The sequence below is a fragment of the Grus americana genome, chromosome 18, assembly GCF_028858705.1.
Source record: "Grus americana isolate bGruAme1 chromosome 18, bGruAme1.mat, whole genome shotgun sequence".
NCBI classification, from domain to species: domain Eukaryota; kingdom Metazoa; phylum Chordata; class Aves; order Gruiformes; family Gruidae; genus Grus; species Grus americana.
In genome coordinates this window covers 12,492,301-12,518,206 of record NC_072869.1, presented here as the reverse complement: position 1 = coordinate 12,518,206, position 25,906 = coordinate 12,492,301, and the positions used below count along the sequence as shown (strand labels likewise).

Genomic DNA, 25,906 nt, shown 5'->3' with positions numbered 1-25,906 from the left:
TGGCTTAAGGTGTGGGGGGGTGTGGAAGTACAGGCATGTTAAAATCCTTACAGTTCAGACAAATCTGCCTCCAACCACATTCACACTGTCATCTTTCTGAAGGAAAAAGCATGCTAGAGAAAAAAAGATGCTGAATGGGCACCCCCGAAGCCATGGAGCCTGTTGGGAGTATGGCGTTGTGAACCCTGTTCAGAGGATAAACTGCTGGACTGTAGAGGTTTAGTCCTCCCTCTCTGTACCAGAAAGAGAGTGTGGGTGTATTTGGAGAAAGCCACCCTTTTGTGAGAGTGTCTCATGTTGACATATGCACATAAAGAAATCTCAGCCTCTGAGTGCTCTGGCGTCAGCACCCTCCTAAGCCCCGTTCTCTGGGTGGCTGTAGCCTGTGGCTCCCCAACACAAATTCTCTTTCTTGCACACAGCAACCAGTGATTTTGCTGGGTTTTTTTTTTCTATCAGTGAATACTTACATTATAGCACCTGAGAATCCTTAAAGACAAGAAATTACTGTGGCAGAGCAAGGATCAATACAAGCAAGATAAATGCAGCTTGTGCTAGCTGGAGCTCTTGTACTTCATAACACAAATCTCAAAATGTGATGCCAGCTACAAATCCAAGGTAGTCTTTCTATAATGCCATGCTTTTTAACTGTGATGCACTGTGTTGTGACTCTACAGAGTGGGCTTCAACTCATACTGGAGTTTCATGCTCATTTTAAGGAGCAATGCTGCTGAAACAGTCACGTCACTCCTCCCCTGCCCTTTGCAGCTTGCTCCCTGCCGTGCCTGTCCTCAAGCCAGCACAGCATCCATGAGGACACATAGTGAACTGATTTGGGTGCAAAGCAGTCTGGGTTTGGTTTCATCCAGGTTGAATTCTCTCATATGACTTGTTGTGTGGTCACACCAGTGTTCGTGCTGGCACAAAGGAAGATGCATCGAGAGGAAGGGAATGAGCAGGTAAAGAAAAATGCCTCTCCCAGCTGTAGTTTTAGGTGATGTAATTTTAAACTACACCCAAACCCCCTGGTTTTAGCTGTAAAGCTTGTACACAAATTCTAGTTGGTCATCTAGGCTCTTATGTACACAGAAAAACTCATCTGTCTTAGGATGAGCTGAACCACTGCAAGGATGCCCACCTCTCACTCCTGACACTGGAGAGCCTACATGACCAGCTTAGACTTAAAGTCCCATTTTTAGATGCACTAAGATGAAATGAACCCCATCTACATGACCAATGTGTGAGCCTCCAAAGCTAGTGTGAGCCTTGTAAGACATGGGGTCACCTGAGAAAGGAGGGTGGACTGTGGTGCAACATGGGGCAGGGAGTAGTCCTAGGTACGAGCTGGAGGGCTGCCCTCTCCTGTCCACTGGACTGAATTTTTTCCCCTCTTTGGAGAGGTCTGGAGGCTTGACATTTGAGGCATGGGACCTAACTTTGCAAGAAACCCAGTGGGCACACAGGAGAGGAATGTAACAGCCTGATCTGCTTTATTTCTGATGCATTTAATTCCTGTAGAACAAGGCTGCGAATAGACACAACTCTTATGAAAGTCTGAGCAGCTGGAAGCTGATGTACTCAGAGGTACAGCAGCTCTTTCTTGAGGGATATTATTTGTCCATTCAGAACAGAACTGTAAAGACTCAAATAATCCACAATTCTCTGGGAAATTGTCCTTTATTCTGCTCCTGGTCAGGCACTCTGGGTTGCTGGCACAGGGTTATTACAGAAACATTGTCCCTGCTGGGCTCCAAACCTCCTCACAGTGCTCCCAAGTGAGGAAAAGGGAACCATGCTCCAAGCCTTGTACCACGAATGCTGGGACAGAGTGTTTCTCTGGGAACTGACCAAGCTCCATGCTACAGAGCTAGTGTGCTTGTCCCAGCGCACACCTATACACTGACTGGGTGACTTGGAGAACTTCACAGCTCTGACCATTACATCTCCTGCACTAAATCTATCCATGACCAGTCTTCACCCTCTTGTCTTTATGCTGGTGTTATGCTTTAGTTTACACATAATTTTCCCTCCCAGCTATTAAGCAGCCACCACTGTGATGCAGGAGGATCCCATGCTCACAGACTTCCTTTTCTGAGCTAAACAAGCTAAACTGTAGTCTCATCTTGCCTAGCAGGACAACTCCTCCCCAGAAAACTCTCTTTGCAGCACAGTTTTGTGCCTGCTCCAGTATGAATTAATCTTCCTTGAACAGAGTAGACAAAGAGAAGCCAGTCAGTGGCTTCTGCACCTCCTGGGGGTGATTTGTTATCCAGAGAGGACTAGATAATAGCTCAAAGGCACCATTCTTTGGTGACTTCTTTCTGTTCCCTACTGGATCGCCCATATCCATCCTGAGGGCTGGAGGCTTCTGTCCCAGGGTATCTGCTCGACAGAAGGACTATGCATTTATCAGAAGGTGAGGATCCTCAAATGGCATGTTTTAGAGACGTGTCTTTTCAGTCGGTCACCCTGGTAGCCAATGGAGAAACCAGACATGGTTAAGATGAAAGTCCTCTGACCTGCTCTGGATGTGTGATTTGGGATGTGCTCCACAGCAGCCTCTTTCTCTTCTATGCAGTACCAATACAGACTGAGTAGCAAAGTCAGATGGAGACGGCATACTGACTCTGTTTTGTCTTTGTTGCCTGTTTCAGAAAGAAAGGAAGAATATCTGCTGTAACTCATATATGCCTGGGAAATTCCTGTGAGCAAACATGTAACCATGAACGCGGGCTTCTCTCCTAGCCGGCAATGCAACCTGGCAGGTAGTCCTATTCCTACTCCAGCTGATGGACCAAAAGGGACCATAAATCATGGCTCCATCACAAGGCCCCTGGTTTCTTGCAAACTGTGAAGATATTGACACTGCTAAATTTCTGCTGATAAATCTGTCTGAATCGGCATTTGTGTAGACATGGGGCTTCTGCTGGCAATTGTCTCTTGAGCTACAGCCAGTCCTCACACTGCAGGATGATAAGAGGGGACCTGAAGAGGTTAACCTTGCTTATGCTCTCTCACTTCCTCTCAAATGATGCTCAAGATTAGCTGTAGAATCCAGGGGAAAAAAAGGTCACTATTGCCAAATCTCAGCTTCACCAGTACTGTTCCCAGGTCCCAGAGATCTGGAACAGAAGGCTTTCTGGATGAGATTGTCCCAAAGCCTGAACAACACCTCAACATGGGCACCTTAGGATCCTTCTGAAGAAAAGATATTTACTCCTTTCTGCATGAGCAAGTGACTGAGGGAGAACCCAGACACCACCAAGTCAGGAGGATAATCCAGAGCCTGCAAGGACAGACTGAACAGGTCCCATTTCTGACTGTCTCATCCATACTGCCTGGATCATCCTGAGGGTGCCACAGATCTGAACTCCCATTCTGGTGTGCTCTGAAAGCCACCTCATCTGTGTGCAGTGGTCACAACTAATGCCACAGTCCAATGTAGATACAGTCACTGCATCTCCTCCCACTCAGTCTCCAGCTTATTTCCATCAAACTACCTTTCTGATCTATGCATCATGTTTGATTCATGTTCCGGTCCTGTTCCTGTCTCTCCTTTCCCAACTTCAAAATTAACATAGTCATCCCAATTTATTTGGTGGCTTTCTTGGGAAATATTGATGCAGGAAAAGGCTTTGAAAACAGTAAAAATTCTCTCTGTTATGATTGCCATCCCCAGTTCAGTGTCTCTTGTGCAGTTCCGCCTAAATATTTCAAGGTACTTCCGTCTTATCTGCATATGAAAGAGAAGCCAGCAGTTCTGAAAGGCTTGTTTAGAAAAATCCAACAGCAGCCATCTATTTTGTTTTCACTTGCTCTATACAAATCCTTATTCACATTGAAGGGGTGAAAGCTCCATAATGAGCATGATCATGACAGTGTACAATACTCTTGACAACAGGAGGAAAAGCTCTCTTCGGTGGCAGGCTGGAGGGAGATGCGTGATGGAGACCATGGACGTGAGGTCCCAGTGGCTTCCTGCCATGTGCTAGCTGCCGCTGTCTGCATCCCTCACGCACCGTCGGGCTGTGTGTCACTGCTGCTTGCACGTGAAGAATTTCAAAGGACTGCCAGCCACTTTAGGGATCTTGAGAAATAAGACCTGAAGCTCAAGATCTTCCAGAAGACTTGTTTTGTAGCTGAAGGAATGGCAGGGAAATAGGAAAGTAAGGTCTTAACGCAGTGCCCTTGAACATGCAATTCTGTGAACAGATGACACAATGTGTCACCATACATCTGTCTGCACTGCACATGAGAGAGGCTGCAGAGGAGCCCAGAGACCTCACCAGAGGCAGGAAAAGCCACTGGAACATGGGGCACGATCATTTTGCATAACTTCTTCATAACCATTTTGCATAACCTCTTCCTATCACTCGCCGAAAGACAAGTCAGAACTGACGACACTTGACATCGGGTGTTGCCCTGACGAGCCAGGGGAGGATGCTTGAGCATCAGTGAGATGTGGAGTCACTGGGCTATGTGTGTGTTTAGGTGGCAGAGCCTGTGTTAGGATGTACCACAGGACACAGAAGGGAGCTGGAAACTGCCAAGATGCTGACAGGACCTGTCTCGCTCTCTGCTCTGCTTTTAGGAAGACAAGGATGGGAAGGGAGCAGCCTGGCACACTGTGGATATTGTGCCCCCAGTAAGATATCTCATTTGCAGTAGGCAGGCATCAGACCCTGCACAAGACTTAAACATTTGAGAGAGAGATAAATAGCATGGGTGATGCAAGACAAAGTGCTGCGGCATTGTGGGTTCAACTGCATGCACCCCTTTGGGCTGCGCTCTTGCGTTGCACCGGAGGGTGGGTCACACATTCATCTTCTCTTTTATCTTTCCTCTGTGCTGCTGAGACTCATTTACTTGCTGACTTGTGCCAGTCCTGTACTTGCCTAGACACGGCTGCAGTTGGTGAAGCCCATTCTCCATGATTTGGAGCCTGCAGGAAGCAAAACACCTCCTTGCCAAGGCACTGGGGCTATCAACAACCTGCCAAGAGCTCAGCCTGGGATCAGCTCAACAGCCACATAGGATCTGTGCCTTGCTTGTGCTCAGTTTCCATGCAGCAGCTAGAAGTAGTCAGGAGGCCAAAACTTCTGCCTCAGCTGAGGAACAGAACAAAGCTGGACACCTCCCAGCCTGGGTGAGCCTTGGCCAGGACCCTGAGCTGCAAGCAGGCTGAGGAACCCCGAGGAGGGTTGAGGTGTCACCAAGCACAGCATCAAAGCTGTGTCCCCTTGCCAGAGTCCAGAGACCACAATGAAGCAGTGAGGGTCAGCTGTGGTCCCCTACCTCGTGCTATCTACAAACATGCCACGGTGAGTTGACTTTTCAGTTGTGACCCAGCCTCTTCCCACGCAGAAGAGGTTGGGTCACAGCTGCTCATTGGTCAGTTCTTGCTCCCCTTGGAGTGTCCACCTATTTTTCACTCAGGTCATACCAAATTGGAATGAATTGAGGGTATTTCTGGGGCTCTGTGGGTACACAGCATTAACTGTTTCACAAGATGAACCCCTGCCCTGGACACTTACGGGACAGCATGAATTCCAGAAGGTTTCCTCCAGTCCCAATAGTTTGAGGCACTTAAGGCTCAGACCTGAATGTTCATATTACTTCCCTCACTCCTCATTTAACACTTACAGTAACTTTGCCTGTCTCACTCACCACAAAAGTATCATGATCTGTGTTTTGTGTCCTGCACACTCTTGATCTCAGCAGCACATTGTGACAGTGAGATCCGCAGGCTAATACTCACACTGCGTGAAAAAGCGTTGCTTGCTCTCTGCAAGCATTCAGCATTTTTAATTCAATGTCTTTCAGTTGCCATACAGAGAGGATGCATAGTACTCACCAAACTACCTTCTCTTTCCCAAATCTACTTACAAACTTTTATCTGCAGCTCCCTCCAAGCACACTCACTTTGCCAGGCACTTTTAAAGTCTTTATTCATATTATACCTCCTAACATGAACCTCAGGTTATTCTCATCACCTATATTTGAACTGACTCTATTTTTAGTTTCCTGGTTTAAAATGAATATGAGGACATGCCTTTTATAGACTGTATGCTTTTGGTATCTGAGCATATCTTAAATCAATAACAATAACATATACTTTGGAATAAAACTTGTGTTACCTTTTAAACAATTGAGGCAGGGTGATGACATAAAAAGAATAGATAAGATTATAGTACTTCAATAAAATTTTGAAGGGCTATGTTTCTAAAGAGCAATCTGTGAGTTGTGTGCACAGATATGGCCCCACATAAAGAGCAGATCTGCTCAGAAATATGATTGTGTAGGATGAGGGTTTTTACTCAGTAGATCTGCATCTCGCTGTCTGCACTAACATTTTTCTTATTGTAGCTGGGAAGGCAAGCCCCCGAGCTCAATCTGTCTCATGCATTGATCACAGAATTTGAACAAACTCCCACTAGCAAAATCCAGTTTGACGCTTCGAGTCATAGATCAATTTTCAGCCTGGCCAGTAAACGCCTTTTTGTTCACATTATAAACACATTTCTTCCAGGAACATCAGCTACATTAAAAAAAAAAAAAAAAAAAAAGAAAAACAAAACCACAAAAACCCCAAAACAAAACAAAAACACCAAAAAAAACCCAAACCAACTAAACCTCCAAAAAACCAAGATGGGCTGTAATGTGCCTTTAATTCATTCCTTGCTCAGAGAGGGTAATGCACATTGGGAAAGCAAACCCACCATCTTCTCAAGGGCCAGGTGTGCAACAGCAGTGTGGTATGGTCTGCAAGTTTATTTTCTACAGCAGATCCAAGCCAGTGCCATTGAAATCAATTAAAAAATACCAATCACTGGCAGAAAGTGGGCTTGGAATCAGCTCTTTAGTTGAGGAACTAGGCTGTTGTCCAGAAACTGTATGTCAGCTATATGAATTACTGGCAAACACCCAGTTTCTCTGTTCATTCACTTGGTGCTAGGACTACCCAAGAGTCAGAAAAACTGTCATGAAGAGATCTGTTCCTGCTTGAAGGCTTCCTGTTCCATGCATCTTCCTCCTATGGGCATTGTCTCATTGTTTGCCTCCAGCTGCAATGCTGCTCTCTGTTCTACAGCCCCTAATTTAGAAGGAGAGTAGTGAAAAAGAGGTGCTTCTTGTTTTTCACCTGTCAAACAAAAAATCACAGGTTCAATCTAACCACCAGTCTCAGAAATTGCCACAGAGCTGGGTTCTGGTAGCTTTACTCCATGAGAGCACCAGCAGCAGCCTCAAGGCACTGCATGGAAATGATGCCCTCATCCAGGAAAACCTTTGGAGACATCATCATGACTGCCTTTATATAAGGAAATAAGGGCACGCTGCCATGATAAGTGATTGTGGGCATCTGTTTTCAGGAGTATGATGGCCACTGCATGATGGATTTCAGGATCCTGGGGAATTTTAAAGCCACTACCTGAAGAGTGTGGATGACAGAATGGGTTTACTCCAGTTCTCAGGAGAAATGGAGATGCTGTCAGGAAGAGAACATCTGTCCTAGCAACAGCCAGGAGCTGAACAGTGGGAAGGAGCTTAGCCCCCAGACGGGGTGTTTTCTAGCACATCTGCTGGGGGACTCAGTGCCACCCCTCCTCTCCTATCCAATGTCTGTGATCAGTGTTATGAGTGTATTCTTCCCAACAGATGATAACTTTTAGGACACTTGTTGGTGCCCTAGAAGAGAGGCAGAAGGAAGAGTTCAGGGCTTGCTTTGGAAAGTCCAAGCAAGGAGAAAATGCTCTCCTCATCGTTCAGTCCATAGCCCTCCCCCATCATATGCCCTTCTCGCAGGGTTTCTAATTTTGCACTGCACAGACTTCCCTCACCTATAAAAAAGGCATCCTACAACCTGATTTCATAACATAAACTCAGTGACAGCAATGTCGCTCTGGCAGGAGGGAAATTGCTGAGCTCTGTCTCTCCCTGAGTGCACAAAGAGTAACTCAACAGTTGGAAATATCTTCCAGCTAAAGCAAGACCTTTCACATACATGCCAGAGAGAAACAGTTCCTTCTCTGGGGCAAAAACCCCCAGGCTTCTGGTTTCTAAGACCTGGGCTTAACTGTGCAAACTTCTTAGCACTTCCTCCAGCAGCTGCTGTGCCAATTTATGAAAGCAGAGGCCATACACTTGTGAGCACTGTGTCTCCCACAAGCCCAAGGCTGCCAGCAGCCCACATTGCATCCTGGCACACAATGAAGAACAGAAGCAGGGCAACAGTCATCCTGGTCCTGCTGGTGACCTCAGCCTGTGGCATCAGGATCGATGAAATGCCCAGGCTCTCTCCACTGAGTAGAGAAGGATTTTGGTGTCTAGCTGAAAGTACAAGCCTGACTTTAAGCCAGAGAGGATAGGAATGATCTGGCTTCACTTCAGACCTCTAAAGTGTCCTTGCAGCCCCATGAATGGAAGATTAATGGCTCACTGACAAATGTCACCAACATTAGTCACTAGGAGACAATCTAAGTGGAAGAAAGTTCTCAGCCTACAGGATTTGTCCTGTCCAGGAAGAGTAAACCAGTCCTGCTTGGATGCAACTGCAGCTGATAGGACAAGAAAAGGATGAAAACATCTACATCTGCTGTCTCTGAACCAGCAGAACAATATGCCAACAGCAGCAGGCCTTACACAACTGAAGATTACAGTTAAGCTCCTGCTATTTCAGCTGAGGCTAGATTAAGGGCCCAACACACTAAAACACAGATTTTGTGCTTAGGTAAAGAGAACTTTATTATCCTTTTGACTGCAAAACAACTGCAGTAGGAAAGCCCTCATTCAGCTGTTCTACTATGCACCTCTTGGAGCATGGACACTAGACCTATAGCAAAGTCATGTCAGTATTAAAGAAAACTGACTTTGGAATAATATGAAGAATTCCTCCAGCTGAGGAACATAACAGGAACTAAATGACCGGAGAACCACAGGTCTGTAAAAGCTGGTTTGGGTCAACAAAGTGATGTTGCAAACTGTGAAACTTAACATTCCTGCTTCAACAGATATTCAGCTGTTGTGCACCTGTAAATCCAATACAAGAAGGAATGAGACAACTGGGGCATGTCTCCCTATGGTTTGTCCCCATCTAGGAATCACGGTTCCCATCATCTACCTGCGGCATTTAAACACTACTGCAATATAAACTAGTCACAGCCAGGGGCCCACACACTGTTAAGAGATTGAGATTCATCTGTTTCAAAGAGTAGAAAAAGTCAATCAGTGAGTTCAAGTCTGTCTCTCAAGGACTGTCTGGAATTACTTTTGTGGCATTTGTTCTATAAACCCACTACAATTGTCCACAGTTTTATACTGCCTATTAAAGAACAAACTGAAGCTCCTAAGACCAAATAATTTCCCTATGAATGAGTACCATATCTAGAAAGCACCTCTGGAAAGCAAACCTGGGGCCTGTGTCTCCATAGAGACTTCTCTGATGATGAGACAATATTCCTCCCAAGGAACTTTAGAAGATAAACTGTATGTAATATACTGGTTTTGCTATAGGAGTAGATTTTTGGGTGTGCCCAAACTCTTCATCTGCTGAACTCTGACCATGGGATTTGGTTGTTCTGGTGAGATCGCAGGTGCTTCAGAATTACAGATCCTTCTGCAAAGTCCCCTATTTGCACCCAGGAATCTCCCTTTTTTTCATGATATTTGAATTTCTTATTTACAATCTGAAAACACAACTAAGACTGAATGCTGACCTGCTAAAGAAACAGCATGCCAACTCCAAGGGTGTTCAGTGACACTGTAGCAGGAAATCATAAGTATTTTATATGTCAGTTCTTGATAATAAATATAGAAAAAGACATTCTTCAAAGAGAAGTTTGTGGCATGCAGCCGAAGCTCCCTGTTTCATAGATAGCTGGGCTGTAACTGCCAGCTTTTCACCAGCCTTCAGCTCACTTTTCAAAGGTATCTGCCAAAACATCATGGAGAGTTGACAGACTCTCTGTGAAAGGGCATCCGATAATAGGCAGGGCTTTTTTCTTCTCCTCTTGGCTATTGTAATTTATCTTGATATACTGTTACAGCAGAAAGAAGAGAAATCCATCCTAGAATACTAGATCATTGAACACCATCCATGGGAACTCAGCAGAGTGCTGGATGCAATGGAGTCTGTAGGGCAAGGAAGCGGGCAGCAAAATAATTCACTGACCACAGAAGAAGAAGGAGTTGAGTGATAACTTCTGCCATTTACATTGACATGGAAACATAAGGTCCTCAGCAGTGGCAGTGGTGAAGGCTAGTCCCAAACTCCTGTGCATGCCTGAGTCTGTAAAGGGGACAACATGCTGAAGTCAAAAGCCAGAGATGCCCCATGACTTTTTGCAAAGTGCCAGGTGCAAGTTTAGCTCCAATATTGCACGTTTCAGTACTAATTGCCAAAACACGTTGCTAATCTGAGTCTGAATGTGCACACACAGAAATGCATAGGGTGGTCTTTCCCTGGCTCAGATACAAGATTCTGGGTTTAACTGTCCCTCAGTGAGAAAGAAGAGGCAACCCAACTTGGCTCACATCCTCTCTTCCCACCTCAGCCCTGCCTGTGCCCTCTGCGAAGCATGCTTGATCGGGTCAAGTTAAAAATGCCATCGATCAGCTGAGGTGGTAAACAAGATGATCTCCAACTGACAAGAAGTGTCTCTTCACATGCAGCAGTAAGGCTGCCCGCAGGGGAAGCTTGCTTTCTTGCTGCAGGAAGCAGTCTCCATTTAATAGCTGGCTATGGAGCAACTGTGGGCTTCTTGCCACAGGAAGCTGAATCTCCTGCCTTAGCAGTGATATATGTGCTCCGTGCCCTGCTTGTGGCCTTTTTTCTGCTCTTTCCTTAATAAGCTTGAGGAAGGCTCTCAGATTAGCTGCCAATCCTCCTTCTACTCATTGCTTATAGTGTGGGACACACTAGCTCAGAAAGCCACATTCCAAAACAATCTCTCCAGGTTGTTCTTTAAGCCAGGTTTGTGGCCAGTTTGTCTGAAGATAGAGGAGCATGGACCCATCACCTTAGTTATTTCAAGGCATTTTGCAGAAGACCCAGGGATTGATGCGGTTTTGCTCACGTTCACCCCATCCCTTGCCTACAGCAGCAGCATGCTGCACAACTGCTGCAGGCATTGGTATGGTTTCCATGACCTCCCACTCTCCTCCCAACCAGCTATTCAGAGGGCTATAAAAAAAAAAGAGCTGTCCAGACTCTGCTGAGAAATGGACGGTCGCGTCTGAAGTCGATTAAATAATTCAGAGCGGATTGAAATGCCTTATTGCGTAATGGAATCTTTCTGCAAAGCTGTGAAGCAGTTTCCACATCCCAATGATCCCATTTTCAAGTCAATACAATTAAGTGTCAGAATATGCAATAGGTGAAATTAATTGGGAATCAGAATGCAAGTGATCCTTAGCACACACACTGCAAGACACCATCAAAATCATTAGATATTATCCAGGATGAACATAAAATGATTCATTGGGATGCAGCGGGCTCTGGCTTGACATCTCTCCATTGATACAAAATGTCTAACAAGTGTTTAATGAGAAAAAAGACTCAACATACGTAGCCCTCAATTTTTGCATAATCTATTCATGGCATATTACAGATGCAGGTATGAAAAAAATGACCCTTAAACTTCTCTCTTTCCGTGTATTAATGAGTCTACTGCAAGTGTGGATTACTAATGATGGGGGGAGGTAGTAAATTCCATCTTGGAGCTGATTCACTGCATGTTTTGTAGCTGCGTTGGGCCGATGCTGGTTGCGACAGATGTAATCCAAGACCCCAAAATAACAAATTAAGTGTATGAACCAGCATTTTGGGAAAGAGACTGAAACACAAGGCTGCCAGGCAAGTGACAGGGAACCAGCCATGACAGCAAGAAACCAGGGCAGTGTCGGAGGGAGGAATCAGAATCCTCAAACTGCTAATGATCATTAAATTAATACATCTCTTTCCTCCCATCCATCTCCAAATCATATTTGCGTGCCAACGGACTGGTAAAACTGTTGGTTCCTGAGTTGATGCTTGTAAAAGGGGCTCAGTTTGGGGTCTCCAAAAGGAACAGCGGTGAGTGTAAAAGGGGAATGTGTACAATCTGTGTACAAGAGGAGGAAGTGGTGTCAGCCTGTATGAACACTTGATCCCCTTTTACCACATGTTGTATCACGTTTAGCCTGTATGCAAAGCTTGCAGCATCCTGGATGTTATAAATCCACTGAGGTGTCTGCAGAAAGATTAGTTTGCATAGAGATATGCCATTTATAAAATACAGAGCCTGTCACACGTATTCTTCAGCTTGCAGAAAAAACAGTGAAGGTGGGAAAAATATACAAATGGGGGAACACAAAGGATGGGTAGATCAAGACATTTCAGGAGGGAAATGACCCGATCCTCATATTGACACGGGATGTCCCACAGCCCTGTCATCATCGACAAGCTTTTCTAAGAACCACACAAACACAAACTTGGCAATGCTGTCTTGGGCAAACATAGACTTAGTCATGAGTCATTTACTCTGTGCTTCCTCTCTCCATACAGAAAGAAGTCATCACCTTCCAGTGGGAGCAGCAGAGACATGGTGCTGGGAAAGCTCTGAAGCTCCCAGGGGAGAAGAAGATGAGAAAGTGGAGCTGCCGCCCACCCCAGCTGTCTGAGACACTGAAGCAGCTCAGGAAGATCTTGGTTGCTAAGCATGATCTAGAGCTGCATTTGTCCTCTTTCATGTTTGCCTTTGCAGGAGGTTGTCTTATAAACAAACACAAATGTTAAACTGTCAGATAAAGCAAGTTGTTGCTTTACTCTTGAAACTTGTCTTGCAGTAAGCCTGAGTGACCCTACTGACATTGGGCCCTCCATCTCCTGGTACTGGCCCGTGGGGTGCTGTGGGAGCACAGTGCACTCCCCAGAGTGGTCAGAATCCCCAGGAGGCTGCAGGGCACTACCTAAGGGGATGAAGGTCTGGCCATGGACTGGCAGCACAAGGTGCCAGGTAGCTCCCTCATCTTGTCAGAGCCCACTGACAGACAAGCAAGTGTGGAGAAGCCATGAGACTCAGTTGCCACCTCAAGCCTGTCATCTCTCCCTCCCATCCTGACACTACTTTGTCTCCTCTAACTCTCACAAAGCCCTGCAGCTTCTGAACCTTGAACCCATGTGGTAGCCATCTTCCACTGCTCTGGCACCATGGGATATATGGTCCATCCGTCCTCAAAACAATTCACGCACATGCATGTGGCCTGGGAGGGAAAGGTGAACGTTTTCTAAGGTGGGACTAGATCAAGAACAATTTGCTCCTTTTGAATATGCACAAAAAAAGCTGATTCGAGGGATATGTTGTCAACTGTGAAAAAGAAAGAAGTCAGCAACAGCTGACCTCTCACTTTCCCCTCTGCTGTGCATCATTTCAGGTAAGAGGGAGTGGTATATTGATCAGGAGATGACAAAGGGTGAGGCTGTATCTGGGGAGTATGATATCAAGTTGGGTGTAAGGTCCTGCTAAAGGACATATACCATGTTCCCACACACCAGGCACATGTGCTTAACCAAAACCAGCTCAGGCTGGACAGCTGTACCTGACGCATGAAGGGCTGTACCTTCAAAAGAATGCCCTGAGCCGCTGTGCAGATGCACAAGGTACAACCATGCTGCAGGACAGTGAGAATAGAGGCCCAGCCAGGCAAATCCCACATTCAGGCTGTAAATCTTGCCATATCTGCACCAAATATCACAAGACAAAACGTGACTGTGGGTAACTTTTATTGCTCAGCCACCAGGCCGGCTTCTCTACACCAACATCATTTTCACAGAACCCACACTGCAGGATGCTCCACAGAGATGCCAGTAGCCATGTGTCAGGCTTTAACAGCCACATCACTGACTTGGATACATGCTGCTTGCTTTTTTTTTTTTTTTCTTACTGCCTACTGGCACTGCTGGAGAACATCCTAGGTGCAAATTTTAGTGGGATATATGAAGAAAAGACACTCCTGCAGATGCTAACTCAGATACTAACTCAGAGCACATCTCCCAGTGAATCCAGGAACAGTAAAGATTTGCAGCCTTGAACACAAATTTCCATTTCTGGAAGTGTTATTGGGCAGGCTGTGAGGACACTTGACTCTTCCTGAGTTTTCCGCACATGCTTTTCAGGTTGCAGCCCTACCTCTGCACCTCCTCAAGGATCTGGCATAAAATTAGAAGAAACTAGCAGATTGTAGCAAAGACCTGTTTTTCCCTGAGATGACCCTGCAGTAGAAGAGTCTAAATTCCCATATTCCTCCTGCCTCGCTGTTTCTTAACCCTCAGCGCTCAATTCAACTGGGAAAATAGGCTTTTCCAGAAAAAAAAAAATCGTTACTTTTAATACTGTTGCAGAGTTACCAGGAAAACAAAGAAGTTGTTTAGTGATGAAGTGAGCTTATCATCTGCTCTACAGAATTTCTACTGCTGTCACAGACTGGTGAAATACAAGGAGCCCAATTCCATTCGGAAACTATTTTCAAGGTCCAAGGCTGGTAGTAAAAAAAAAAACAAATAAAAATCACATTTTTACCTGCAAACTCAACAATCATGATCTGGAGTAGTTAATCTGGAGTGGATTTACTGCTCTTCAAGACTTGTTCACTCACTGTGGTTGAATATCCATGTGGGTGCTTGCTCCATGTTGTGTTGCAGCTGTGTAAGTTTCTACACCAGCCTGTGTGACTGAGCTGAGCCCTGGCAGGACAGTGAGTACAGTCCGTGTTAGGGTAGTCTCAACCTGGGACATCTGAGAGTAGCAAGATGCTCGAAGAGAGAATAGGTTGAAGAAGCTGGTTTTTAGATCAGGTCAGCGCACAGAGGGATGCGATGGCTCCTGTCTTCAGTGCTCCTACTTGTTTCGCTGGAGCACTGAACTCTCGCAGAAGCTACCACAGCAACTAGAGCAATAGCAGCTACTCCTATATAAGCAAGTGCAGGTGGGATTCATCTGCCTTCCTCTGATAACTAAAAGACCTAGCCCCGCCCCCCCCCCCCCCCCGGCTCCCCTCTTGCTAGAGGTGGGGAAGAGGTGCCTAGTGCCTGGTGAACACACATCTAGAGGTGCTGGTGTCTCTCAGGTGTCTCTACACAGAATTGAAGGCTAATACCTCAGAATAATCATAGAATCATAGAATCATAGAATCACAGAATGGTTTGGTTTGGAAGGGACTTCAAAGATCACCTAGTTCCAACTCCCCTGCCATGGGCAGGGACACCCTCCACTAGCCCAGGTTGCCCAAAGCCCCATCCAACCTGGCCTTGAACACTTCCAGGGATGGGGCCATAAAATGTCTAACTTCTAGCTATCTAACGTTAGATGAGATTAGCCCTGCCGTGTGTCTCACCACGGAAAATTTCTATGGCCTAAAGACTTTAGAATCATTCCTAGATCATCGTGACAGACTGACAGTGAAGTCTTTTACCATAGTTTGAAGAACACACTATGTAGTGATTTTATAGACTTAAATGCCAGGCAGTGATGCATTGCCCAATGGAGTGTCATATAAGAATCATAAATCACAATCTTGCAGGAGCTTGTGGATGTCAGACATGTGAATATGCTGATTTGGTATCCATGGTAGTTTGGCATGTCTCACATCTTTGTCTTCTGCCCAAAATAGATTAGCTCTTAAATATTACTCAGCACTTGGAGTCCTGCCACAGCACAGAAGACAGTTGAGAAAACACCAAAAATGTGTCTCCCAGTGCAAAGAAATATTGAGATAAACTTCATTGGCTTTGTTCAGTCTAGAAGCAGAACCCTCTTCCATGGTGGTGTAACAACAAGGCAGGGCGAGGTTATTTGGCTAATGGTCGTTGAGGTGGAGATTTTCGCACATGCACTGAAACTGAAATAGGACAAAAATCTGAGCATGAAGCTGCTCAGCTGAAGCTCAGGACTGTAACCGTTACTGGAGCACTCATCTCTCCTGTCTACATGTACAACTGGGTTGCTAGTTCAAACTGAGCACAAGAAGTCTATTGTGCAATATTTTGAGAAAAAAATCAAAAGATATAGGGCATAATCCTAATGATAGAGCCCCTAAGTCATTTGTTACATCCAAAGTTCCTGCTTTCACAGAACAAATACGCAATCAAATCATATCACAGACAAATACAAATCTACACATTTGCACAAGCAAACAAGCAGTTTGCCTGCAGATTGTGTGGAGATGTTAGTCACTTGCACCAGTCATGAGTGGGAGTGTGAATTTACCATTAAGAAGTTAGAAGTTAACATTATGGTACTATTCAAATAAAATGTGAATTTACAAGTAACTGAAAGTAAATTCAAAGGCAAATCCATTCTTTTATGTCCGTAAATAGCCAAGACAGTTGAATTTCTTCAGATAATAAAAGACTTTTATTCACTTTGGAAAGCACCACCCTATCTGATGGCTGTCAGAAGGGGTGGTATATAAACAGTCTGCACTCCCAGTGCCTGTTCTCCCACCTTACCAGGGGTAGGAAATGTGCTCTGTGGGGCTTCCAGGAAAGCCAGCGGAAAAAGTGTGAAAACCACTGGCCCACCTATAGAAGAACGGAGCCCCCGAGACTTTTCAGATAAAGAAGGAAAGCAGGTTTTATTCTTATCTGGGAAGGAACTGGGAAAAGTATATTGTACAGAAAACTGCTTGAGGATAATTCAAATGTCTGAGACAAAGAGGCAGGTTTTACGGCCCTGCCCGGGGTTATCCACATGCTTGATGAAGGCTCTCAAGGTACACCCCTCTGTAGACCACATCTCTACTGGGGAACGCTTGCTATCTATCTCACCCTAAGCATACTGTCAGGCCTGATGTGATAGGACATGACTGTAAAACGCCTTTTGGATGGGGAGGAGAAAGGGATACCTTGTGTGAAATGCCATCCATGAGTCCTTCCTTGAACCATTTCAGTTCCCAGCCCACCTGAAGGTTCACGGTGGTTTTCTCTGCTTTCCTTCCACCGGTGCAGTGCCAGGCTGGAATTGCAGGGTATTGTATTACAAGTCCCACGGGTGCTGCCTCAGCCTCAGTAAACTTTATTTAAGCACACACAGACATACACAGACAATATACATATATTTGTTTCTTCTCTGACAGTTCTACAGGACCAACACTGCTTTGGATGACACTCGTGGAGAATTTGAAAAAGTGCAGGAAATGTACGAAAAAATAAAGGTCTTTTAATAATTTTCGAGTCATGGTCATCCACAGGAACAACACAGGTGCGTTCAACCAGGCGAGCACATGGACACATCTCCACATACAGTACATTGTGTCTATATAGGTATCTCCACATACATTGTGTCTATATAAATGTACAACAGTCTCAGAAGTCAGCAGGACACAAAACCAGACGAGTACTGGCATGGCACATGCTTGCACTCCCAGTGTCGCAACCCACTGCCAGTGCACCAGTGTGACTTGGTCAGGGTGTGGGTGTGAACAGAAAGATGCTCCAAACATAGTCTCACTGTACACTATAAAAACTCACCAAATATGCAACAACGTCATAAAATGAACATTCATCTGGGGTTCTGGTGACCAGCTACTTTGAGTCAGATCTCACAGCTTTTGTGTCACCACAACTCCTGGGATATGTGGTTACTTATCTAATATAGCTACAACTGTCTCTCAACATATATTTTATATACAGTACATATACACAGAACATACACAGAGCAGTATATGTATATTTTTGTGTTTTCATGTTTGTACATTATATCACAGATTATATGAACACATAAAATATATGTTTTAGGACCTAAAAAGAAATAATTTTATAAAATATTCATAATACTCCCCCCCCCAAAAAAAAAAAAAAAAAAAAAAAAGCCCAGAAGTCAAACAAAAGAAATCCAGAAACGCACTCTTGAAGTGTTAACTGCCTGTCCTGGACAGCATCGCACTCCTTCCCCTTCCCTTTATAAGTACAGCAGCACAATGGTGGTTTGCAACCATGCACCCAGGAAAACACAAAGCAGTATAAATTGTTGAACTGCAAAGTCAGAGAGGAGTCTGGAGCCTGGCCGTCCGACTCTACACTCTCCCACCATCTCCCTTGCTAGGATTTAAAAGGTTCTGCCAGGAGCACAGTATTTTACCTGCAGCAATATTTACTAGACTAAATCTACTGACTGCAGTCCAATACTGTTATCTCATAGCACTTAGAACCCAGCTTCTGAGTTATAGCTTTTTTATTTAAAACAATCTTTTTATTTAGCAAAAAATTGTTTCCACTGTACCCTTCGTGTGTCCTCTTCCTAATGTGACAAACCCGGAGGAGATGAAATTATGGAGATCTGGCCCTCCACTTCGATAAATATCCTTTCCATAGTGACCTGCCAAGGAAAAGAAAACAAAAAAACCTTTATTCACTGTGTCTGTGAGTATAAATATATATATACACACACATATATGCTATACAGCCCCGCTATCACCCTCATATATGAGTACCAAGGCCACATGGTTACATTATTAATGGCAAGCAGAGGGTATAACGGAACATAACAGCTATAGCAGCATCAAAGTCTTACTGCTTTACTGGCAAAGATGTACAAAGAAGAACAATTGGATATTTTGATAACTGCCAAGGAATGAATGAACAGATTCTGATAGGGGAACAACCAACGTGCCAAACCAAACACCCCAATCTCCAGGAAATTTGATCATCGCTGGCTCAGATTCAGGTTTGCCAGGAGCAGCACTCCCATGGAACTGGTCTCACTCAAACCTTCCAGACCAAGAAGCTACAGGAAATCAGAAGAGATGTGGATTTCTGTCTTCCCGACTCCAGCCAGACCCCTGACAGCATTCATGTCCCATTGGTAGAGATTTTGTCTCAGCACAAACGCAAAGGTGCAAATATCACTGTGTTGGGTTTGCGTGGCAAGGTTTTGGTAGCAGGGGGGCTACAGGGGTGGCTTCTGTGAGAAGCTGCTAGAAGCTCCCCCTGTGTCTGATAGAGCCAATGCCAGCCGGCTCTAAGACGGGCCCGCCGCTGGCCAAGGCCAAGCCAGTCAGCGCCTCTGTGATAACATATTTAAGAAGAAAAAAGAAAAACACTTAGAGAGCTTTTGCAGCCGGAGAGAGGAGTGAGAAGATGTAAGAAACTCTGCAGACACCCAGGTCAGTGCAGAAGGAGGGGCAGGAGGTGCTCCAGGCGCCGGAGCAGAGATCCCCCTGCAGCCCGTGGTGAAGACCATGGTGAGGCAGGCTGTCCCCCTGCAGCCCATGGAGGAAGGATGAGGGGGTGTAGAGATTCCACCTGCAGCCCGTGGAGGACCCCATGCCGGAGCAGGTGGAGACACCTGAAGGAGGCTGTGGCCCGTGGGAAGCCCACGCTGGAGCAAGTTCCAGGCCAGACCGGTGGACCCGTGAAGAGGGGAGCCCACGCCAGGGCAGGTTTGCTGGCAGGACTTGTGACCCCGTGGGGGACCCCACACTGGAGCAGTTTGCTCCTGAAGGTCTGCACCCCGTGAGAGGGACTCCATGCTGGAGCAGGGGAACGATGAGAGGAGTCCTCCCCCTGAGGAGGAAGAAGCGGCAGAAACACCGTGAGATGAACTGACCGTAACCCCCATTCCCCGTCCCCCTGTGCCGCTGAGGGGGGGAAGGTTGAAGCCGGGAGTGAAGTCGAGCCCGGGAAGATGGGAGGGGTGGGGGGAGGTGTTTTAAGAGTTGATTTTATTTTCTCATTCCTCTCCTCTGTTTTGCCTAGTAATAAATTAGATGAATTCCCTCTCTAAGTTCGGTCTGTTTTGCTCGTGACGATAACTAGTGAGTGATGTCTCCCTGTCCTTATCTTGACCTACAAGCGTTTCGTTATGCCTTTTCTCCCCTGTTTAGTGAATGAGGGGAGTGAGAGAGCGGCTCTGGTGGGCACCTGGCCTCCAGCCAGGGTCAACCCACCACAATCACTCTTGTCCAGGCTGGACCCCAGTCCCCACCCATTAATCGTTTGACAGCAAACTTGGTCTTTTAGCTTTGATTTGCTCTGGTACTTGAATGGCATCTCTGGATAGCTTCTCAAGTGCAATAGTCTTCTGCAGAACACTTCCTAGGAGCTTTCTCAGTCCATGACAACAGAGTAGGTTCAGGAGACGCCCAGCTTTTTAATAGTTTAATACATTAATAAAGAAAAAGGCCTTCTGCCTCCCTGTTACCACGCAAAGCTCTGAAATGAGGACATAGATAATTTTTCAGATACTTTTTATCATCTCCCTTTTTCGTGTTGTTAATTTTCCTATCCCTTTTATTTTAGAAAGAGGCAAAGATAAGATAGGTGTGGGGGGAGGGAAGTAAGGTAGCCACAGGGGCCAGGAACGCAGCTCCCTCCCTGCTAAGTCTCCATCTCCTCTGTGCCTTTCTGCACAAGCCCTTGATGCATCACTGTTCTTCTGAGCCACAGTGGCTGGAAGTCCAGCACGGCAGATGGTCCAGCACACAGCACTCGAGCAGGAGAGCTGAGTCAGGAAGCTATGGGGACGCCCAAATGGGCATCAGGGATCCAGGTGGAAATGCAGCCTGGGGCCATGTTCTGGCTGGCTCACGTTGCCTCTGACAGATGCTACAGCCCTTTACTATTTTTCAGACGCTCAGACCAAATGCCGTTTGTTCTCAGACACTTTCAGACTCTTTGGCAACACTGTGAAAACTAATAGGAACAGAGACCTTGAAATCTCATCAGTCTGCAAAGTTTTCCTCTTCATTCTCACCCCAGTACCCCGGCAACTACTACTGATTTTGCAGGCCATTATTCCTGTCACCAGAGTCCACCTTGCATATGAGTGGGCTGAGGGTAAGCACCCCACCCCCAAGGTCTAAATTGTCCCAAAACGTTCCACTGTTTTGCCCCCTGATGGATGTGAGCAGGCTCCAAACCCCGCTCCCCATTCAGGGAAAACACCAGCAGCTGTCTGTCCAGGAGAGCCTAGCACAGACTTTGCCATCGCACGAGCACGATGAAGATCCTCAGAGGAGGCTCACATATGGCAGGCAGAAGATGCTGAGACTTCTGACAAATGTTTATTCCTATCTAATAGAAAAAGCATCCCACTCCCTTCCCTCATATATTTTTTTCTGGTCAAGGTCAGTCAAGCGCTCCCTGCAAACTTCTGAAAACACATATAAAGTGTTTCTACAGGTTTCAGAGTGTTAGCAGCAAGACAATTTTCTTCTTACAGTTATAGTAATCCAAGGTGGTAGCAAAAACCTTCAAATGTGGAGGCATCTACCCATAAATTGGCTGGGAAGAGAATTTCCAGAAAAAAGAAAGAAGGATTTTTCTGCTTCCACAGGAAAGATGATGAGCTCTTGCTCTCTTTTTCCTACCTACTCTTGCAGGCTCTGGCTGCTGTGTTCCTGGACAAGGGTGGCAGACCTTTGCCTCTGAGTCCCTGAAAGCTATTCTTGCTTTATGAGATATTTGTTCTTGTCCTGAGAAGTCTGCAGAGATGGTTTGTGGCTGCAATGCCCAATTCTCTTTTTCTTTATCACTTTTCTAAAATGTGCTGCATTTTTTCTTTCCAGTAAGCCAATTTTTGCTCATATACCATCAATTTCTATGCTCTCAGGGCCAGCTACTCTGGTGACTGACACTCTATCAGTGCCATAAATTTGCCATTTTAAACAAGGATAAAAGAAACACGCAACTATGTGCTATTACCTCTAGCTGAAATCAGCTGTCTTTTATATGTCCCTTTGGACAGTCTGTTTTAAGACAGAGATCAAGAAGGGGAAGTACATTAAAAAAAAAAGAAAGCAAACATTTACTGGCAGATTGAAGATCGTTCATCAGCCATTTGGTCTCTGAACCTTGCTCTGCCCCTTATTATAGTACATAGAAGTTAAATTAAAACATGCCTGTGATAATAATGCATTAGCATTTGAACAGGAGTTATGTTTTCCCATGAGAAACTTGAATTTGTAGACTTCAAGTAGCAGGAGTTTTCCCTTTTTACAGATACATTTGTTTTATATGGTTTTTTATTCCTGCTCACTTGTGATCATTTCTCTTGGCTTCGCAGTGTAAAAATGCTGGTACATGGCTTTTACTTTTAGAAGCACCTTGGGGGGCTGCTGGTGGGCCAAGCTCAGGTGCTGTTATTCAAACACACTTTTTCATAATCTTTTCTTGACTGAGATGTTTCACACTGGAAGTGCGTGTTCCCTTGTACCTTACCAAAATACACGTGCCCAGAAGCCACAGCAGAGCTACAGAAGCTCAGGTGTAAGTGGTCAAGGCTGCAGAGCAGTGGAAGCAGACAGGGCTGTGCCAGACCAGAAAACCCCCCTGATTTCATTCTGCGTTGGGGCTGGTTTCCTCCTTCCTGCCTGCAGCTGTGTGTGCTCTAACCCAGCTGTTGTCCTTCCACAGCTGGTGGAGAAGGACTGGCCCTGCCAAAAGGGGGTTCAGCCACGAGCCGAGCTGCTGATGGAGATGCCTGTCCCGTGGGCCAGGAAGGAGCCCCTGGAACTTATCCAATGTGCTCACTTGTAGTAACCCTCTGCCCTACAGTGAGAGAGCTAAAAATGGCCTAATTCCTTGAAAAACAAGTATAAATGGGATTTTTATTGCCAATCAACAATTGCCAAACAACCCTGCCATTCCAGACAGAAAAGACCTCTTTTTGAAACCCTGCAAGGTTCCCCAGAGCCTTTCCTAGTGCCAGAGGCTGCACCATCCCCGGTGCAGTGCGTGTCCCCTCGCAAGGCTGCCCTGCGCGGCCAGGGTGGAGGCACGGAGCCGCTGCAGAACCCCAAGCACATGGTAAAATGGAGATCTCTGAGCTAGATCTGCTGTGTAAATGAGGAGGGGACAGTTCAATGGCTATCTTGTACCTGCTGTCTACAGGCATTATTCACATCACTCTCCCTCCTCCCCCATGGGAGATCACATCAGAGCAAAGCTGGCTTGGTGCCGCATTTCCCTGAGTGCACACAAGACATTTCACGGGCTGCAGCCATCAGGGAGCTGAAACTCAGGACCCAGAGGCAGCCCCCGAGACCTAAAGGAAGTCAGATAGAGCAAAAGCAGCAGATCAGCATCGCAAGCAAGGCAAGGCAGCACAGCCCAGCACACTTATGTCCTCGGGCTCCCAGCACGCACTTTGCCTCTTTTACAGCTCCCGCTTTGGGTGAAATTAGCTGGCGTCTGCCAGTTTTCCATATCCAGGTGTCCTACCCAGCTAGCACGCGTTAACTCTCTCTGGGGCTTGCTGGTAGCTGCGTAACATCACAACCAGTGTCGTCCCTCGACCAGCCAGCGAGCCAGCCAGCGCGGCGGCTGCGTCCCCTCCGCACCTCTGCGTCCCTGTTTGTCCAGGGAGTCCCTCTGCCTGCGACGCACGGGGCCATCCGTGACCGCAAAGCGCTGTGCAGGAGCCAGATTTGATTGCGATGGAGCCTCACAGCACGCAAAGCAGCCACCCACTGACCTGATCTCATGGCATGGAACATGCTATCTTTTAATACAGTATTTCTCTAGAGATTTTACGTCTCTAAGGTCTATTTCGCATGGTTAGGGTAAAATTTAAAATGCTGCTTCAGAGCACCGTGTCTGACTCCCTGGAAGAGGCTTTTCCTCCCCTCTCACTCCCTGTTCTCTCTTACACTCATGCTCTGATGCATGTAAACCCTCAGACACACAAAAGCTTGCAGGTTTTTTCATTAAAACAAATGAACGGGACTCCAGCAAGGCTGTGTGTTACTAAAGCAAATGAAGACTAACACTTACACAACTTAAAATTTCCAGAAGAAATTGAAACAAGGTGAAACGTGACTTTTTTTTTTCCTCTCCTTTGGTTATAAGGCACAGCAAAGGCAGAGAGCAGATGAGTGTTTTGCCTGCCACACAATAAAGGCATATTCTTTAGGGCATACAGCTCAAAGAGGGAACATTTCATTACAATGGCATCCTGCATAACACACATATGGAACAAACTCAGCCACAAACAGCAATTACAACCCCAGCTCTGATTTAACAGAATTATTAGAGCTGAACTAAAATGCCGTTATCCACCTTTCGGAAACATTATTACTGAGTACAGATTACATCACCCTGAGAAGGGCAGACAGGGACTGTTGTGGGCAGCCTCTTGCATGATACACTCTGGCATTCTGACCTCATCCTTGTCACAAATTGGAAAAAAACCCCTACACCCAGCGAGGAGTCCCCACATCCAAATTCCTCAGCACAACCATTACTCTCAGACAGATCTCTGTGGAAAACAAAATCCTTTTTAGGGGGGGAAAACAATCCCCACAGCCTACCTGCCTCAGATGCTGTTTATTTCTGCTGGAGTGATTCTTTTGGAGCTATTTCACACATCCGAACAGACTGAGACAAAGGGCATGAGCTGCCAAAATGACTCTAAGGTGTTTGCTGAGCACGCGGCAGACTGCTCTGCATCGCTCTGTCTATTCTGTCAATCAAACACAATCATCTTTGAAAGCAAGGGGGGGCACGGCTCCGGACCCAAACCAAGGAATTCTTGTGGCCAGAGCTGCACAGGGCAGCCAGCAAGCACACAAACCATCTCAATTTGAGGAAAGTCTAATTGCAGAAATTGGTGAGTATTAGACATGGCTGTGGGCTACACCACTGAAGGAAGTGTTTGCAGGCAGGTCGGGCATCTTGATGTCTTGCCACAGCATGGGGTGCAGATTAACAGAGATTACAATGGTAAGAAGGGGCACCCAAGGGATGTCACTGAAACATTACCATTTTCTTTCTTAAAAAAAAGCAACTCAAACAATCAGAAGCCAGCTGGCACCTCTCACACCTGTCAGAATAAAGGGACACCGCAGTGTGCTTTTTCTGGTTTAATATCATAGTTCTGGGATCACTGTCTATCCTGAACATGCAAATGTACACACACACAAAAAAAAAAGGCAATTGGAAAGAGCTCAGTGGTACTTAGGGTGAGCTGTCACCATTGCGCAACCAGACACGGACAAGATGTAGTCCAAATCAGTGCAGGGAATAATAGTTTTCTATGCCCTACAGGTATTCCTTAGCTTAAATCACGTTGGTGGGCTAAGGAGAGCCAAGTTCCACTCGCCCTGTCCTAATAATGTGACAACCTACCCATAATGTCACCCTCTTTCAAAATAACTGCCTCTTCTTTCTTTATCTCCCTTTTCCTCATGCTAAGCCTTTGATACATCCTTCCCTGCTTCATTCTTCTTGTTCTCCATCACATGTGACTGCTGACCGCAGAGACCCTGCTTAAATCAGCACCCATGGGGCCATCTGGCCACAGACCGTGCTACACAGATTACAGGGGATGGCCCCATCAATCTCCTTGCCTGCATGACTCTCCTCGGCACAGTAGGAATGGTCTTCTAGGTTAGGGACTCTGTGATCCCTACAGGTCCCCAAGGATTTTGCACTGTTTCTGAAAGAGAACGGGTGCCTGACCTGAGCAGAGCCAGGTCTTGCCCACCATGAGCCAGTCCTGTGTCACCGGTGCTGGCTTGGCCAGCTGGCGTAGGCTCCAGTAACCACATGGCTCTTGCATAACTGACTGCCCAGTGCATCAGAAAACATGGTAAAAACTCAGGCCAGGCTCACTCAAAGCCAAGGGGGAACTTTGGGTTCAAAACAGAACAAGACGATCGTTCCAGCTTGAAAACTGGGAGATCCTTATTTTTCCTTTTGATTTATTTCAGTGTGACTTCTGCATTATCAGCTTTCAGAGTGCATTTGCATCACACCTTCCAGCCTTCTTTACAAGCAGGCTGGGTAAAAGCTTACTATTCACAACTGAATACTGGAGGTCTCAAGTAAAATTATTGGCCAGGAACTGGGCTTTATCGAAAATGACGCGTACTGGAAGACTTCCCACAACACTGCAAGAATGGGGAACAGCTCCCTAGCACGGGGTTTGTGTCA

General features: G+C 46.0%; 1 protein-coding gene across 5 annotated transcripts in view; it reads right to left on the bottom strand.

Moving 5' to 3' along the window:
- The window catches only part of SHISA6 (shisa family member 6), a 266,219-nt gene that overhangs the window by 186,852 nt on the left and 53,461 nt on the right, over window positions 1-25,906 (bottom strand). For all 5 annotated transcript variants that reach the window (XR_008579807.1, XM_054846959.1, XM_054846960.1 and 2 more), the window contains exon 4: window positions 18,255-18,350. Coding sequence is in view for 4 of the 5 variants with exons in the window: in XM_054846959.1 (XP_054702934.1) it covers window positions 18,255-18,350 (96 nt within the window). In the remaining variant the exon portion in view is untranslated. The remainder of the gene's footprint in view (window positions 1-18,254; window positions 18,351-25,906) is intronic.